We start from the raw sequence: 18375 nt of genomic DNA, 5'->3' as shown, positions 1-18375 counted from the left end.
CCCACCACCCCGAGGATCACGGCAGTGCAAGGCGGGGGTGGGGCGGGTGGGCACGGGTCATGCATGGGGGTGGGGGGGCAGGGGAGGAATGAAATGACAGGCGGGCCAGGCAGGGGCAGGGGCGGGGGCAGGGGCTCCACACCGCTTTGCTTTTCCTTCACTTGCAAGATGTTCTCATAGGGCACTTATTTTTCCTTTATGCATTTTATGGAGAAGTTTGTCTTGGGGGGCAAGAGAGTGGCGTAAATAAAACCACCATCTCATAAAATGCAGGTCGGACACGGAGTCAATAGTCAGGCTAAGGGCACTGTGTACCTTCTATGATGAATGTCCTTGACTTGGAGGAACTAAATGGGTCCCCTGGTGATAAAGAAAGATTTAGAGAGACCAGAGTTTATAGCTGTGGGAACACGGAGAGACGCGGTATGACAGAGGGCAGGCGAGGGAAGCACAAGTCTCCTTCACGGAGTACTTGTTTCGTCAAAAACAAAACAAAACAGAACAAACCCCCCAAGAACCAAAGCCCACACAGCACACCAAACCAACCCACGCACGGCACACACGTATATATACACGCACGCGTGCGCGGTATACATAGAGACACAGATGAAGGAGAGATAACGTGAACACAACCTAATTTTCCAAATCCCTGAAGCAGCAAAGCACAAATGAGTCTGAAGCAGGAAGTGGGGTGGGGGGGACGGGGGGGGGATATGGGGGGCTGCGGAGATGGCGGGAGTGGGAAGAATAAATAAGGGCCAAAGAAATCCAAACTGCTTTTCCAAGCGCGGCACATTTTTTTTTTCCTCCTCTAAGTAACAATTTATCCCCCAGAGCGAAAGACCCCGCGGGACGGGGATGTGACTGAAAGGAAACAGCGGTTGCGAAGAGCCGTCATCTCGTGACTTCGTTTAGCTGCAGAATATGAACAGCTGAGAGAAGAGAACATTGCACACAGTTCCAAACCCAGGCGGGGGCGCGGGGAGCAGGCGCGGACCCAAAGCCAGGACCCAAAGCCAGGACGGGGCGGGCGTGAGCCTGGAGGCACCATGGCGCACCTCTGGCCAGTGAGGGCCCCCCTCGGCACCCCCACCACCTCGGCTGCGCTCACCCCGCCCCCGCCTGCCCCCACCAGCTGCCTGGGACCAGCAGCCGGGGTGCCCCGCAGGGCCCGGCGGAAGCAGCCGTCGGAGAGAACCTACCTTCCATGGGCGTGTTGGGGTCTGGGCGGTTGGCAAACACCACGTCCACGTACTCCAACTGCAGCCGCTCCAGGGAGGCCTTCAGACCTGGGGGAGGGGACAGAGGGGACCATCACCGTCAGCAGGAGGAGGGAGACGAGGCCCGTGGCGCCGGGAGCTGTCGGACTGTGTGGGGACACCTGATGTGCCCCACCTGAGCGGGAAAAAAGCCAGGACTAAAGGGGGCCCCAAAGCTGGTGGTGGTCGGGTCTGTCGGCCAAATGCTCTGTGACTGAATGAAGGGGTGGCCTTCCAGGCCCCCAGGTGGCCCATGGGGTGACAGGGAGGGCTGGGTCATCCCACCAGGAGGGGAAGCTGCGCCTGTGTCCCCGCACCAGTGAGCCCTTAGCCACAGGGCAAAACAGGGCTGCAGAGTCTCGGCCTGGGGCTGGGGGTGGGGAGCACAGCCTCCTCATCATTGAATTTTTTTTTAAAAAGAACTTATTTATTTGAGAGAGAGAAAGCCAGAGAGAGCATGAGCAGGGGGAGGGGCAGAGGGAGAAGCAAGCTCCCCGCTGAGCAGGGAGCCGGATGTGGGACTCGATCCCAGGATCCTGGGATGGTGACCTGAGCCGAAGGCAGACGCCCAACCGACTGAGCCCCTCAGGCGTCCCTTATCATTTGATTTTTAGAGGAGGGAGTGTATTACCTTGATGAACATGAGCACAGATGGGAAAAGCACGAAGACAGTATAATCACAGGATCAGCCACACAGCATGCCGGACCCCCCCATCTCTACTCTCTCAACAGTCCTGTGTTCAGAGCACCGGGCTCTGTTGGACATGCCCCTCCTGGGTTCCTCCCAATTCTCCAAAACCCCAGAGGTGGGCACTCTCCCCACACCCATTCTACAGATGTTGCCACAGGGGCTTGGGGAAGCGAGGTCCCCGGCTCAGGATCCCCAGTCAGCACAGGGCCCAGCCCCGCTGGCAACCCAGGCCTGTCTTGTCTTCTCCAAGACATCACTGCCCATCTGAGGGCGCCTGGGATCCTGCTCTCGTGCTGCGGAGCCTGGGTAGAAGGAGAGGGTCGGCCCCCGAGCACGGGGTGCATTGGTGGTGGGGTGGGGACACCTGGCTTTCTTCACTCGTGCACCTGCAGGAGGATGCCGGGGGTGTGGGGGAGCCGTGGGGGGCCAGAGCGCCACCCCCCTCACCTTCTATGATGTGCTTCCTGGAAAGGCCTCTCTCCGTCTCTGCTCTGAAAAACAGGACAACAGCGTGTGTGATGTTGCAAGCGGTTTTGGGGAAAATGTTTATGATGCAATGTTAGGCAAAAAAAAGTAGGTCAGTGCATGCCACGTGCAGTCTGATTCCACTTGGGGGATAAGCCAAAGGATGTGCTCGCGCGGGCTGGGAGAAGGGCCGGGGCTGCCTGGCTGTCGGGGCACAGGGTCGCCGCAGGGGGGAGGAGGAGGTGATTCAATTTGTCCTTCTGTTTCCCTTGGATTTTTTTTTGTTTTTTTTTAATTAAGAATCAGGTCCATTTAGAATTCCTATGAAGCCGATTCTGTCCAGCCCTAGAGAGAATGTGGGGCCAGCCCCCGGAGACTGGCAGGGGTGGTGTGTGGTCAGGGAGGGTGGAAGAGTTTAGACAGGTCGTGAATTTCCTGTGTTTTCCAGAATTTTTAGGATGTTACCTTTGTCATCAGAAAAAACAGCAAACCACAAAAGTAAAAATAACAAACAAGATCTGAGTAAAAGGCAACTCAGCCAAAGCTGCTTTTCTGGAAGGTGGGCTCAATAGGGACCCGCACCAGCCAGGGGAGGCGGCTGCACACTCGCCCCCAGGAGCCCCCCAAATCCTGACCCCAGCCCAGAGCATCGCCTGCCGCGGCACCTACTTTCCTCCCCAGAAGATCTTGGTGGTGATGACCAGGCTGGACCGTCTGCGGAACAGAAGACAAAGGGCGTTACCGGGCGCGGCCGCGGTGGGGGTGCCAGCAGCGTTGGGAGGCTCTGGGGCACCCTCCTCCTCTGGGAGCTCGGGGTGGGACGCAGCTACCTCTCAATCGTTCCACGTTTGGGGTGTGCGAGTCCAGGGTCCTGGGGCTCCCTGTCGAGCCCCGAGACAAGCCACGGATGCAACTAACTCACCGTGGAACCCAGAGTCCGGCAGTGGGGGCCAGGAGAGGGTGGGGTCTGGCGCAGGGGAGCCCCAGCGGGAGATGCACCAGGGGAGGCGCAGACGGACCTGGCCTGGGGGACGGAAGCCCCTGCCGCCCCGGCCCCCGGCTCCAGTGGGTTTTGTCTGAGAAAAAGCAGGTGCAGGCAGCGCACTGCCAGGACGTCAGGGGGAGGGGCTGCTGCGGACAGAGGGGACGGACGGACAGACAGATGGTCGGAGGGGCTCTGGTGAGGATGGAAGGAGCAGTGAGGGGCCCGAGCAGTCTGGTTGTCCCCCCACAGGTCAAAGACAGGCTTCCAGAAAGCACTGTGTGACACAGCCTTGGAGGGGGCCCCTGAGGGAAGGACTGCTGGGTGAGAGGGAGTCGGGGTCTGGGTGATGGACCGGATGGATTCGGGTCTCCCGCAGGAAACCCTCGGGAGCCAAGTGGAGACACCTGTCTGGTCCTGGTGCAGTGGGAGGCCACAATGATGGCCCCTCCAGGCCCCAGGTGGTCGAGATCCTTCCCAAAGAGGGGGGTGCCAATGTGTTTTCCTCCCGCGAGGGCGGGGGGCTGCTCTGAAGCTGTGTTCCCCTTGAGCTGCAGCTGCAGGTGGTGGGGGTGGGGGTGGGGGCTCGCGACCTAACGCGTGTCTCCCTGTGTGCTCCCCAAGACAGAATCGGGGCATTCAGTACCATGTGCCATTGCCGTTAGTTAGGGAGTCGGGAGGAATTTGTTCTGTGATGAATTAGAGCCGAGAAGAAACAAAGTACTTTGCTGGGGCAAGAAGAGGGGTGTCAGTCATCTGTGCCCAGGGGCTGAGGGCGGGGGACGGGCCCAGCTTTACAACGCCTCTGTTGTCCCTGAAAATAAAGACACGTGGGCCCCAGGGGGTCCCAAAGTACGGGCAAGTGCCAGCAAAATCTGTCCCAAGGTGGGTGGGAATCCTGCCTGACCAGGGACCTCAGGCTTCTGAGCGGCTTGGGGGCCGGTGGGGGGACGTGGTGAGGGGCTGTGGTGACCAGTCAGGGGGCTGCCCCTCCCCAGGTGAGCGTGATGTCCAGCCTTGAGCTGGTGTCTTACAGACTCGGGTCCCTGAGCCCTAGGACAGCCCTGCCAGAGACCTCAGACGTGGTCCCTCTCCAGGCAGGGACAGTGAGAAGGCGTAGATTCCAAGCCCAGAGAAGGACTGTCCCTCTGTTCAGCAGCTGTACCCTCTGCTTCCCCCAGGCCACCCGGGAAGTCCTCATTTCTTTTGGCTGAACACATGTCAGTGTGCGGCCTGGGACCCTGGCCCTCTGGATCCCTGCTGGACCAGAGGTGGAGGGCAGAGGCGGAGCGGGCAGAGCAGGGCGGAGTGGGGGGGGGGCAGGGCACAAGGGCCTCCGCTCGACTTCCCTCTCCAGCACAGACTCCTCTGGTCTTGCAGAACTCCGTGCGGCACCCCACTGACGGAGCCGGCAGAAGCTTCCCACCTCACCACAGCCCCACACGGTGCGACTACGCTCTCCCTGCAGAGGGAGCACAGGGCTGCCTCCTTTCTGGAACATTCTCCCCTTCCTGGTGAGAAAAATCCTGACACTTCCAGACTTTAGAAGGACTGGCCGGCTGCCCAAGGGTCACTGAGGGCAGCCCTGAGCCCCCTGGTGCCAAAGAGGCAAGAACGGCCCCGGGACCCGAGCCGACGCTCGCGCAGGACCCGGTGTGCATCTGCCCCTCGCTGTGCCCCTTTCCCTCCCACCGGCCTCCTTTGGGCTTTTCCCTGTGTGCACCCCAGACACGGTCCCAGACAGAACAGGGTAATTACCTCCATCCCTTCTTCTTGATGATGTTTCCTAATACCACTTCGGCCCTGCAAGAGAGACCGAGACATGGGGACTTCATTAGAGCGTGGCAGAGACATTCAACCTCGCCCCACCGTGACAACCGGCCACGTGGTCCCCTCCGTGAGGATGCCACCGAGGCCGGAGGGCCAGGCTGCTAACAAGGCTCCTCTTGGCTTGGGCAGTTCACTCCAGAAAGAGGACAGAGCCTGCAGGAGGTTGTCGTTCCCCACGAAGGTGGCCGCGGGCGGTGACCCTTCGGGCGCCTGTCTGAGCGGAGGTGGCTCCCGCTCTTCAGAGAAGGAAGGAGCTGATGTCCTGCTTGGCAAGGTCAGCGCCATCCCATTCCCAAGTGTTCGGGGCCAGGGGCTGAATTTCCTGTAGAGCGTGCGTGGGTGCGTGCGTACGCGTGTGGTGCATTCACGTGTGTGGGCACACGCGTCTCTCTCGTGTCTTGCTTTTGGACAACAGAGGGACAGATGCCACACTGCCTGCTCTCCGTTCTTTCCGGCGTCGCTCTGGCCCTGCCCCAGGCTGGGGCTCGCGGGGTTGTGGGGTCGCGGGGTGGCGGCTGCCCCAGCCCTGCTTGGCACTGCGGGGCTGGATTAACTCTGAAGAACTTTCTGCTCGTAGCACAATGTCTCTGAGCAAAAGCAACAGACGGAGAACGATCCGCACCCAGCGCTACATCCCCGTCGGGGAAGTGCCTGAGTCACGCGGTCAGGACTAATGGGCTCGAATTTGCAAGCTGTTCGGCTTGCATTGTGAGCGCTCTTCGTCTGTGGTCAAGATGTGCAGAAATTCACTCAGCCCTTGGCCTCTTCCTGTGATTCCTCGGTCCCTCGTTTGTGGGACAAACAGATCAGAAAGGGAGGAAGGGAGAAAAGCCAGTGGTGGTCCCGGGGGTGATGGGAGCTGGAGGCGAGCCGCTAATCACAGCCCGTGGCTTGTGGCCAGGAATTCCCGTGGCCCTGAAATCTGGTGAGCCTGACATCTGCCGGGGGAGGAGCGGGGCCCAGGAACCCGTGGCTCTCTGCTAAGTGCCCGGATTAGTGCTAGCGCTGGCAGCAGGGGGCTCAGCAGAATGTGCACTAGGCACTTGGGGGAGCAAGAGGCACAGCGCCCGGCCCCCCGGCTCCTGGAGCTGCCCGACAGCCCCCTGCCCAGAGCCTTCCTGCCCGTCCTTTGGGGTGCAGTGCCCAGCCTCCTCCGTGGCTGCCTGCTGGCACCGAGGCATGGCTGGTGGTGGGTAGCCGGTCCAGCTCCGGGCTGGCCTGAGAAGGAGCCGCTGGAGCCCCAGAAGGAGTGGAGGGCAGGATGAGGGCTGTGGGCACCAGGGGCACCCCCACCCCCGGGAAGCCGCTCTCGGAGTCCTCGGCGGTGGGTGCCCCGAGGCTGCCTATGGCTGACAAGCCAGCCCAGGGTGTCCAGTGAATCAGGGGGCAGTGACGACGGGGACACAGAGAGTGTGGGGTGTGTGGGGCCGGTGCGCATGGGCTGGGCCCTTGGGGGCCAGAGGCGGTGGCACGGAGTGGCTTCCTGCACGCTCTCACGGGCAGCAGGGCCGGCACACGGGCTGGGGTGCAGAGCCCGGGGAGCGCCCGTGCGCTTGGCAGCGCTGTTCTACCTCTGATCCTCTGGCTTTAGTTCATCTGTCTGGAAAGCATTTCACTGTCCCGGGAAGAGCCGCCAGGATGCAGCACTGGGGAGGGGCCGGGGCATCCGGAGGGGCTGAGGGCTGCCGAGGGGGGCTGGAGGAGATCTTGGGGCTCCCTGAGGAGGTCCCCAGAGCCGTTAGGTCCTCAGACCCTGGGTTGGGACTGGAGAGAAGGTCCAGCTGGCTTCCCATTCTCAGGGCTCTGGGCCCATCGCAGGCTGCGGGTAATGACCCAGAGCCTTCGAGGCAGGTGCTAGCCCCGGGGCCACCAAGCACAGCCAGCCGGGCTGCAGCCAAGCCGGCTGATGGGAACTTGGCTCGGCCCAGGCAGGAGGGGCCGGAGGGAGAGTGAACAGAGAGCCAACAAATGACTTCACAAACAAAAGCTGACTTTTGGAAACCCGATGCAGGAGAGTGGATGATTTGATTACCGTAGTCTTTAACATCGGAGCCAGCAGCCTTGGCTGAAGAGGGCTTTTACATAATTGAGGAGGGAAGTTCACTGCCAAGGTGGGAGTGCTTCCTGCAGGGCTGGGCTGGCCAGACTCTGCTCTCCGCAGCTCGAGAGGCCTCACGGTACCATTAGCACATGAGTATGTCAGACTCGCGGGGCTGGCTGCAGGAGAGCCCGGGACCGCAGCCTGGTCTGGCTCATGCCCAGCCTGGCATCTGAGGCACCAGAGGGACTGTGGTCATCTCAGGGCTTGGACACATGGGGAGTTTAGCGAGTGGCCAGTGTCCAAGCGTCCTGTAATTTTGGCCCCAGGAAAACAACACCTTCTAAGACCATTCTGAGTTTAAAAAAGCAGGCAGAGTGTGAGGGACGTTTATGGGTGCTTGGGACCAAGGACCAAAGCACTGGCTCTTCCCAGGGAAGCTGTGGCCCGCGCCGCATCGTCCCCACGAGAAAAGACACGTACTTGCCAGCTGCGTAGACTTCTGCGGTATCGAAGAGGTTGATGCCGTTGTCATAGGCCAAGGTCATTAGCTGCTCTGCCATCTGAAACGAGAAAACCAGAGCCGCTGTGGGCAGCACATGCCCGCCAGGCCGGGGGTGGGGGGAGCTCCAGGGCATAATCTCGTGGCCTGGGGTGCCTCCTGTGTGTGCAGGCCGTGCCCTCTGGGGCTCCCCTCGTCCTCTCCTGCCATGGGACAGGCACGGAGGCAGCCCTCAGGAGCGGACCCACAGGGAGGAAAGAAGACAAAATGAATGAAGGAACAGCCATGGGGCTGTGAGTTTCTGCGAGCAGGGACCCCATCTCTTGGGTCACCACAAAGCTTAGCCCCTATACTGGCTTGAACACAGCCCCCAACAGAGGTGCAACGGATCTTGGCAGAACGAATCCTTTCTTAAAGCTATGGCTGGAGTGGGTCCTCTGGCTGTTTGCTGCACCCCCCGCCCCCCAATTCCTTCCCAGCAGCCATACCAGGACGAAAAGATTATTGTTTGCAGATGTAGAAACTGCCTGCTCAGCGAGCACTCTGGTCTCAGCTGGCTGCGTCTCCAGCCAGGCGGGCAGGGGCTGACGCCCGATGCCCGAGGGGCACTCGCCTGCCACCAGAATTAGCTGGTTCCCCGGATGCGTTTGTGCCCCACCAGCCATGACGCCCTGGTAGTGGGGGTGAGGCTCGAGCCGCTGGGGGCGGGGGGTGGGCAAGCGCCCCCCGCCACAAACAGCCCCTCCAGGATGCGGCAGAGATCACTGCTTGTCCTCTGGATCGTGCCCCTTTGAGAGAGTCACAGATGCAAACTCCCCCCACCGCTTCTCAAAGCTCAGCTCAGAGCGCCAAGCCTCCCTCCCCAGCTACCCGAGGTCCGGTGAGTCACACTTAACAGCCCTCAGAAACGGTGGGACGAAAAACCAGCCCTGTTTGGCGTCGCGGAAGTTCTCTCCATCCCAAGCTCAGAAGCCCCCTGGGCCAGGCAGGTATGGACAGTGAGGCTGCTGGCCTGTGGGGACACTGGGATGGGGGGCACTGATGCTCATTTGCGGCCCTGGGAAGGCGGCTCAGCGTGGCTACATCTTGTGATTTTTCAAGAGAAGCTAGAGACCAGGGTATTTGGGGCAGTAAAAATCTCTCGGTTTTTCAAATGCTGGCAATGAACCCCAAAGATTTCTGATACCGAGCAGGCCAGGGTGCACCCCCATTAGTTAGCGGCTGTCATTTGAGTCAGAGAGCCCAGGGCAGAAGAAAGGCCATTGGTGGAGGAATTTTCTGGATCCACAGGGCTGGTTGGCTCTGGTGGAGCTCAAGTGTAATCATGTATTAGGTGCAACCATGACCCTCCAGGGAGCAAGTTCCCCCCTTCCCCTGCGTCTCTCTGCATCCTGGCGGGCAGGGGCTGACGCCCGATGCCCGAGGGGCACGCGCCTGCCACCAGAGTTAGCTGATTCCCCGGATGCCCCTTCCCTCCCCTCCAAACCTCCAGGCACACCGGCTTCCTTCGCTGGGTCATCTCTGTCTTCAACCTGACTTTTTAGGGATGTGTCCCACAGAGCCCCCGACCTCTGCCGGGAGAGCGCCCCATGCTGGGGCCCTAGCCAGGGTATATAGAGGACGTAGGGGTGCCCACTGCCTCCTGGCGAGGGCTCTGAGCAGAGGTGACTCAGCACCACGGCTTCACCCTCACAGTTCAGACCCTGCCTCTCGCCCCCCGCGCCCGCCTTGCTCACCCGGAGAGCGACGCGCTACAGGTGTTTTGAGCTTTGCTCTTCCCGGTTCCACTACATCTCGGAAACCAACCCATGTTAGTTCGTAGAGATCTGCTTCGTTCTTTCTCAAAAAAATTATATACAATTTAAAAAGTGTGGTAAGGCATGCCTACGTAAAATGGACTCTTTTAGCCATTTTTATGTGTGCCCTTCTGTGGCATGAAGGACAGGCATGTTGTGCAACCCTCACCCGCGCTGGCCTCCAGAACGCCCCCACCTTCCCAAACAGAAGCTTGGTCCCCACGAGACACCAGCTTTCCACTCTTCCCTGCCCCAGCCCCCGGCGCCCGCCCATCTGCTTCTAGAAGGCCTGGGGGGCGTCCTCCAGCATCTTTCTGTGATGGGGTGACTTGCTGAACTGAACGGGGTGCCTTCAGGGTTCCTGCATGCTGGAGGGTGTGCGAGCGTTTCCGGGGCTGGGTCTGGAGGGTGGGCAGGGGTCTGTCCGGCAGGAAGTCGGGGGGGCGCAGGCGGAGGAGCGGGAGTTGCAGGCAGGGAGGCTGCGGTGTGCGGAGGAGGGCCGCGTGCCGGGCTCCCCCGTCCTGTGCCCCCGTCCAGCACCCGGCACCCTCCTTCACTTGTCTTTCTCCTACTCCAGCATCGGCGCCTTCGGCCAGTCCTGCCAGCAACTTCCGGAAGCTGACCCAGAGTCGGACCCTCCCGCCCCCCACCAAGTGGTCCGAGCCAGAGTGCCCTCGGCGGCGTTTCTGTGGTAGCCCCTCTCTCTGCTTCTGTCCTTGCCCCCCGGCACCCTGCACGGGGCCAAGGGTGGTCCGCGGTCCAGCACCAGCCATGCCGGGTCCCCGGCTCTGCCCCAGGCCTGGCCCAGCAGAACCTGCATGTTAACTGGCCTTCCAGGGGATTTGTGCATACGTTCCAATCTGAGGAGACCCCCCCATCCTTGGGGGACTGCCGTCCTCCGCGGAGCAGCCAGAGTGAGCCTCTTGAGTGAAGTCAGGTCAAACTTCCACTGTGACTTCTATGTCACAGACGATCAAAGCCAAGGTCCCCACCAGATCTGCTCCCTCACCTCTGCCCCCGTCTCTCAGCCTGGGGCTCCTCCTGCGGCCTCCTCCTCTGGCCTGGAATGCTCTCTCTCTGAGTCATCACGGGCTCACTCTTGTCTCCCTCCTCCCTGACCGTCCCGCATAAACGGGAGTCTGCACCTCGGGCCTCCTTTCTCTGTGTCCGTGTTCTCTGTGTTTGATTAAATAAGGGCTCCTGGAACCTGTGAGTGGTCTCTTGGGTAGAAAAAGGATCTTTGTGGATGTGCCTCCATGAAGGGTCTTAAGGTGGGAGACAATCCTGGATTATCAGGTGGTCCCTGAACGCTACCACGGGTGTCCTTAGAGGAGGGAGGCGGACGCTGGAGCGAGGCGGCCACCAGAAGCTGGAGGGGCGTGGGCGAAGCCAGTCTCCTCCTCCAGAGTCTCCCCTGGGAGCGCGACCCTACTGACGCCTTGATTTCAGCTCTGTGGTCCTGTCTCTGGACTTCTGACCTCTGGGCCTGTGAGAAAATAAATGTCTCTCGTTCTAAAACCACACAGATGGCGGTCGTTTGCTAATGCAGCCACTGGACACTTCTAGCCCTCGGAGGTAAGGTGTGCTTATTGTCTGTCCCCCCCTCCAGAGAGACAGCGGGGGGGGGGAGACGGCACTCGGCAGGGGCTGAGCAGGTGTGAGCCGAGCGGACACTGTCCTTGGCTGCCTCCACGGGCCGATGCTGCGAGGCCGGCCAGGCCGGGAAGATCAGCAGGTTGGGGGTAGAGGATCCCCATCCCCATGTCACCTGTCGCTGAGCCAGAAAGATGGCAACACCAACGACACCCCAACGACACCAGGCCAGTGAGAAAAGAGAGAGGGAGGGGATTTTCCAGGCTGTGATTTTATTTTACTGTCCTGCTCTGATTTTGTATCCCTCCTCTCCCACGCTCTTCTTTAAAGGTTTATTTATTTATTTTAGAGGCAGGGCGTGGAGAGAGAGTGTGTGCACGCACGCGCGTGAGGCGGGGCAGAGGGAGGGACAGAATCTCAAGCAGACTCCTGGCTGAGAACAGAGCCCGACGTGGGGCTCGATCTCTCGACCCTGAGATTGGGACGGAGCCCAAATCAAGGGTCGGATCCTCATCTGACTGAAGCGCCCAGGTGCCCTCTCTTGCAGATGTTCCTACGTGAATATATACTTTTTCCCTGTAAGACTGTGGCTCTCACATACAGACCAGTGTTGGTGCTGTTTGCCACACGCTGGCTCCTGGGTCTGTCCCCATGTCATTCTGTAAGACGTGAGTCCCGGAGACTTACGCTCTGTGGATGAGTCCTGCTTTAGGGGACGGAGCCTTTATATTGAGACTATCCGGATTTTTCCAACATCAGAGTTAGCGTCCCCGAAACTAAAGGCAGGAGGGACTTCAGGAGACATGCGGGCCTCTTCCTTGGGGGCCAGGGGAAGCCATCCCGCCTCGGAGCTGGGAGCTGGCCGTGGGCTCTGAGGCAGGCGCCGGGTGCCATTCCCCGATCACGAGTCTCCAGGTAAGACCGCAGGCACCTGCTTCATCTCTGGGGCTCTAATTCCTCCAAATAGGGTAACGGCACCTGCCTCCCTGGGTTGATACAGGGTCGAGTGTCACAGTAAATGTCAAGTTTGTAACTACCACCCTTGTTAGATTCCCGATGCCCAGGCTGTTCTGAGCACATGGTCCGAGAAGGAGTTTTTTTTCTTGAGCTGCCATGTGAGGTCACAGAAAGGGCATTGGACTAGAACTTGGAAACCTGACTCTGACCAGGCCAGCTCCCACCCTTGGCTACAAAATTAGAGGTTTGCTAACACCATCTGCTTCCTCTGAGGGCTGGCTCTGCTCTGCCCGGCCCCCACGGACTCTGTCCCCAAGGCCACAGCCCCACAGACATTTGCAGACAGAGGACAGGCAACGGCAGACTTTCTCTGTGAAGGACCCGAGAGAACACGCTTTCATCTCTGCAGGCCGGACAGTCTCTGCAGCAACTAACGGGAAAGTGGCCCCAGACTGTATGCAAATGAATGGGCGTGGCTGCCTGCCAATAAAACTTTATTTATAAAAAATGGGTTGTGGAATTCATAGAGGCAGAGAGTGGAGTAGAGGTTACCAGGGGCTGGGGAGCTCGTCTCTCACGGTTGCAGTTCTGTTTGCGGTGATGAAAACTTGCGGAGGCAGACCATGGTGATGGTTGCCCAGCAAAGAGAATGTACTTAATAACCATGGAATTTTACACTTAAAAACGATTAATATGGTAAATTTAATGTTACACATATTTTAACCACAATGAAAATGGTGAAAATAGCCAATTTTATGTCTCATATATTTGATTAAAAGTAAAAAACAAAAAACACAAAAGAAAAAAACTCAGCTGGGGGCCAGATTTGGCCTGTGGGTTGCTGCTCACGGACATCTGCAGGGTCCTGCCACGGGACCCTCCTCCTTGGCCACATAAAATCTACCCAGTCCTCATTTCTGCGTCTCCCTGGCATCGCGGTGTCTTGCTCTAAAACTGGGACTGTGTTTCTGGGTTCCTTAGCAGGCCACCCACCTTCCTCTGGACATGGGCTTAGCAAGGAACATGGCGCTCCCAGTGGTGCACCCACTGGGGACACCCGGGGGGCTTGTGGTCTCCCCAGTGTAGGTCAGCACACATGTTCCTCTGTAGCTCAGGATGGCCCTTGATTCCCTTGTGGTTCCAACCCCGCTGGCTTGGAACGGGCAGGCAGCCAGCTCAGGAAAAAGACGTGCCCATTCTTCATCTGAACCGTGGCAAGGTGGGCCCCTCCTCCCTGACGTATTGATTTTTTTGGACACTAACTGTAGGATTTAATGCGAAAATTCTGCTTGCTCCTTCGCTCAATCCTTTTCACCTGCCAGGACCTCTGAGAACCCCGAATCTGTCATGTATTGTAGCTGCTGTCCTCCTAGCTTTGTGTCATCAAGAAATGACTTCTAGTATCTTCATACGAGTCACTGTCTATGTGATGGAGACGGGGCAGAGACCGGAGCCAGCAGGGCGGCCGCTCGGTCGTTCATCAATACTCTTTGGGTGCGGACAAAAATCGCCTAAGCTGGACGCTTACCACCCAGTCACTTCTCTGGATCTTTCTCACAAGGACATCACACACGGGGTAGCGAATGCCATTTGGAAATGAAGTCACACACCACCACCCCCCACCCCAGCAAAAGGGGAAGAGATGATTCAGACGTAGTGATTTTGGGTGAACCACACGGGCTCTGGGGCTCTGACCTTCTATGCTAAGTGCTTGCCATTAATCCGGTGGCTAAAGGCAAAGCAATTTCCTGAACCTCAAAAACTCCTTTCCCCTGAGACCGTCCAGAGCTAGAGCCTCAAAACAAAGGCAAGGCGCTCTGCAGCCGGCCGCTGTCATCAAGGAAAAAGGGATAAAAGCGCAAATGAAATACATTTAGATTTTGACAGAAGCAAAGCTTTTCCTTTGGAAACTTGACTGGGCAATCACAGCAAACGAGGTCTCAGATGAGTGCACTTATTAATTTTTAAATGCAACCTTCCTGAGAGTAAGCAGGGCAGACGTGAGCACAGCTCCGCGGGCAGATGTCCAGTGCTCTCAGACGCCACTGCCCTCCCTTCCCAGAGAATCACTCTGCTGCCCAGAAGTGTGCCCAGCCTGGGGGTGCGCAGGCCCTTCCCTGACAGACGCTGGGGGCACCTGCTCACAGCGGGCAGAGAGGAGCCCCAGGGAGCGCACCAGGCTGGTGAGCACAGGCTGAAACAACAGCGAGAGGAAATGGGCGGGGGCAGGGCGGGGGACGGCGGGGGCTGGGTATTCGCAGACTCTGCTTTCTAAAGACCCCAGCAGATGCGGGCTGAAGTGGTGGATCCCGTGGGGTACTCTGCCCGAGCAGCTTAGACAGACGCGCAGCTGTGTACTTGGGAGAAGAGGAGCCCCTGGACTCTCCTGGCTAGTGGGGACTGGATGCTGTGCAGGTGAGGAACCTGAGATTCTGGGCCTTTTGGGGATCACAGACGCCCCAAGGCACCCAGCTGCAGAGGGCAGGCACCGGATTTGGCATCTTTTAATGCTGCTGTGGCTCCCCTCACCCTTCCTGCTGACCCAGAGGGCCATGGCACCCTTGAGCGGCGGCACGAGGGAGGCTGCAGTGGCCACTGTGAGCGCTGGCCCGGTGGTCCACGCGGCGGACTCAGCCAGGTGCCCACCGTGGCCAGCCTCTGCTGGGACCTGCGGCCTGCGGGAGCCCCGTCTTACCTCATCGGTGATCTGGCCTCCGAAGGTCACCCATGTTCCTGGAAGGAGACACATGGGCTCAAGTCAGAGAACCTCTCCAGGGAGCTTGCCATCCTGCCCCCACACCCAGGGTGCTCTGCCCTCGGGCTGCAGGGCCTGGGGGACAGCCACAGGCCACCATGCCACTCGCTCTGCAGTGAGCCCGTCCTCAGCACGTGGGGACACTAGGCCTTCAAGGCAAGGGCAAGTCTCCCTCTCTTAGGGACACCAAACCGGGGGACAGGAAGTGCCCGGAGAGGCAAAGGACTGCAGGTCTTTGAAATGCTTGTTGGGGCTCAAGCCCATGGGCTCCTACTCTGGTGACCTGCCCCAGGGAGCAGGACGAGGGATGCCCCCCCGAAACCGGGCCAGTCTGACAGCCACGCCCTCGCGCTTGCTGGGTGGCACGTGTGTGTGCGTGTGTGTGTGTGCGTGTGTCTGTGTTCAGGGGTGTGTCGGGAGCGTACTGTGGGTACCAGGGAGGGGGAGGGACAGTGTATTCTGGGAACAGAGCTCACATCTGGGGAAAGCCTAGATAAAAGGGCACAAGCCATCTGCCCTCTATGAGGTCTCAGTCTCGCAAGGAGAGAAGATGCTCTCCGGACACACCTGGGGCCAGGGGCCTTCTCTGATTTTCTGGTGTGAGGCAGGGTCTGTGGGTGCACAAGGCACCTGTACTCTTCTCGTCTCCCCTGTCCCTCTCCTGAGGCACCCCCCCAACCTCCTGGTTGCCGTGGCAACTGAGCCTCACCATCCCCCTAATCCTGGCTCCCAACCCTGCCCCCAGGGCTGGCCCCTTCAGCCCTCCCAAAGCCCTGGCATCCCTGGATGGCACTGGACCAAGGGAGCCCCCACACTCACCGAGCCCCAGGCAGGAGACCCGCAGGCCCGACTTGCCCAAGTTCCTGGAAAACAAACTTGGTATGAGTTCTCGGTGACAGGGACAGGACCTGCCAGCCAAGCACAGCCACGCCCCCTCTGCTGTTCCCAAAGCCCAACCCCCAGCCTGAACCCCCCCTTCAGACCATGTATCTTTTGAGACTCTGAAGGCAAGGGATCCTCTGGAGAGAGGCCTGTGGCTCACTGGCCTTTAGGCATAAAGAGCCAACTGTCCGTCCCCCCGCCTGCCATACCCATGCCAGAGCATGGCCACATGGCCAGGCCACGCTGTGGCCCACCACAGTGGGGCCGGGAGAGCCACCTCGAAAGCGATCAGAGGAATGGGCTGATTGAGGCCTGGTGGTATCTGGTCGTCACGGGCCTGCGGAGGTACCTGCCGGATGAAGATCCCAGGGTCCACGTGAAGGGGCCACAGCCATCACTAATGTCCTTAGGAGGTCACGGAGGGTGGCTGTGCTCTGCTGAGGACTGGGATGGCCACCTGTCCTGGCCTGTTTGTCCTGGCACAGGCTGGCTGGGGGCCCGCAGGAGCAGCCACAGGCCGGAAGGTCCTCAAGCATCACGTCCTCCACCTCCCACTGCTCTGTGGGTCAGGGGCCTTCCTTTTCCCCACATTCCCATTTTACACAAGAGCACATTGGACCTGCCCAGGAGCCGAAGGGCCAGGAGCCCACTGGCCAGGAGTCCATGAGGGCGCGCCCCTTTCCCCACTCACGGTGGAGGCAGGCTGTGAGCTGCTCACGTGGTGAGGTCCATGGGCAGGGTGGGAGTCCACTCCCCTCGGGGCACCCCCACGGCCAGCATCCTGGTCCTGGGACCAGCCCAGGGTGCAACACCCAGCCAGGCAGTGGAAAGTCAGAGAGTTGTGACGGACTCAGAGGCTGAACCCCAGCCGCAAACCCTTCCCTGAGGGCTTCAGTGTTTCCCTGTGTCCTCAGTTTCTCTACCCAAACCTGGCCCCCTCGGACCCTCTGAAGCCTTGGTTTCCTGCTTCCCAGACCCGAGGACCCTGCCCATGTCACAGGCGGTCACAAGGGGTGGGGAGGGGATGTAACAAACTTGTAAACGGTTTGAGTCACCAAATTTAAAATAGTTCTAGAAGGCCCAGGTCTCTTCTCAAATTTCCCATTGAAACCGGCCCGGCTGCCAGCCCACTGTTCCTGCAGGGAGCCATGGAATTTTCCCGACGCAAGTTCAGAACAGCTGCTGGTACCTGTCAGGGAGGGCAGCCGCTCGAGCAGAGCCTCTGAAGCCACAGCTGAAACCCTGGGTGCGTGATGTCACCTGCTGCCCCTGTACCCCTCTGGAGAACGGGCTCCTGGGGCCGGCCGCAAGGGTGAAACGAGGTAACAGGTGACCGGGTGACACAGGACGCTGACCCTGCCTTGTCCTCACGCGAGAAGCAACAGGCAAATCAAAGAGCTTTGCAAAGCTACCGAGTTGAAAAAACGGAAGCCTCCCCTGTTCTTCTCCCCTAAAAATCAGCGAAATAATCTGATGGTGCTTTCAGCCCACGGCTCGTTTGATCCGACCCAGGGCAACTTGGGTTTGCGGCTGCCGGAAAGGAAGGCAATACATTATCACGTTGTAAGCTTGCACAGTGCTATCGCCTCTGTACAAGCCTGTGGGAACATACTCAGAACATTCCTGGTTTAGCTTCCGATTGGCCGTGAGAGAGTTAAAATCCACCATGCGCAAAATGTAAGGGCTGAGCCGTCGAAGACGTGACGTAAAGCTTTTCTGATGAACTTCGGATCGCACTTGATGTTGCGTCTAAGCAGAAAGTTAATTTTTGTTTTGTTGTCTATACATAAACCGGAATTAAAAAGTCGTGTTTTTTTATACAAGGAAGAAAGGCACCACCGTGTCATCTATAGACCGTGCATCGGGCCAGGCCTGCTCAGCAGTGCAGGTGATCGTCCCCCCGTTAGCTAGAAAGTAGCTGTGGCCGAAAAATCAGAGCCTTGCTTGCAAGCAGCCTGGAAGAAACAAGGGATCCAAGATTCTGATCAGTAGTTCCTCACTGCTTGGGGTCACAGCCCCTTTGAGAAACTGATAAAGGCTGTGGACCCATTCCCTGGAAATGTGCAGGACACGAAGACCACTGGACCCTGTGTGCAATGCCCGGGCGCTCCCAGGGCCTCGGGCCGCTGGTCTCCATAAATGCAGGTGCTGGAAGGGAAGCTGAGCTCCTGACTCGGCAAAACTCCCACTAGTGACCGTGGGAAGGAGTTTCCTGGCCAGGCTCTGTGGAAGGCTATGTTTTAGGTACATCCTCCTGAAAGTCCCTTTCACCAGTGTGGAGCCAGATGCGTGCACGCGCTGAGTGTTCGGGGTGGGGTGGGGGGATGAGTGGCTTTAGCGACAGACAGATGAGAGCATAGAACTGAGCTCGCCTGGGTCTGTAGCTGAAAGGGGCGCCTGGCACCCCTTGCCCACCAGAATGGGCCAGGACCCAGGACATTCAGCTCTCCAGCTGCTTCCCCGCCCACTGCCCACGGGAGTAATTTAACAAAACTAGGGCAGCGCGTGATGCTGTAATTACCCCGCTCAAGTTGTCTCCCCGATAAAATGACGGTATTAGTTCTGCCATCCGCTGGCAGTCCTCGGGAGAAGGAATGAGAAGGGACAGGGTATCTCCAGGCAAAA

The 18375-nt window shown here is 59.1% G+C and overlaps 1 protein-coding gene across 8 annotated transcripts in view; it reads right to left on the bottom strand.

Moving 5' to 3' along the window:
• Window positions 1-18375, bottom strand: part of KCNAB2 (potassium voltage-gated channel subfamily A regulatory beta subunit 2) — an 80564-nt gene that overhangs the window by 10533 nt on the left and 51656 nt on the right. For 5 of the 8 annotated variants that reach the window (XM_044237006.1, XM_044237005.1, XM_044237004.1 and 2 more), the window contains 8 exons: window positions 15688-15731; window positions 14809-14846; window positions 7749-7828; window positions 5156-5200; window positions 3085-3129; window positions 2398-2441; window positions 1203-1289; window positions 316-360 (listed from right to left, as the gene is read on the bottom strand). In XM_044237006.1, the coding sequence (XP_044092941.1) occupies window positions 316-360; window positions 1203-1289; window positions 2398-2441; window positions 3085-3129; window positions 5156-5200; window positions 7749-7828; window positions 14809-14846; window positions 15688-15731 (428 nt within the window). The remainder of the gene's footprint in view (window positions 1-315; window positions 361-1202; window positions 1290-2397; window positions 2442-3084; window positions 3130-5155; window positions 5201-7748; window positions 7829-14808; window positions 14847-15687; window positions 15732-18375) is intronic. The other 3 variants (XM_044237008.1, XM_044237009.1, XM_044237003.1) reach the window with 1 other exon arrangement.

The sequence above is a fragment of the Neovison vison genome, chromosome 2, assembly GCF_020171115.1.
Source record: "Neovison vison isolate M4711 chromosome 2, ASM_NN_V1, whole genome shotgun sequence".
NCBI classification, from domain to species: Eukaryota; Metazoa; Chordata; class Mammalia; order Carnivora; family Mustelidae; genus Neogale; species Neogale vison.
The sequence above is the reverse complement of the archived record's forward strand: the minus strand, read 5'-3'. Positions and strand labels throughout refer to the sequence as shown.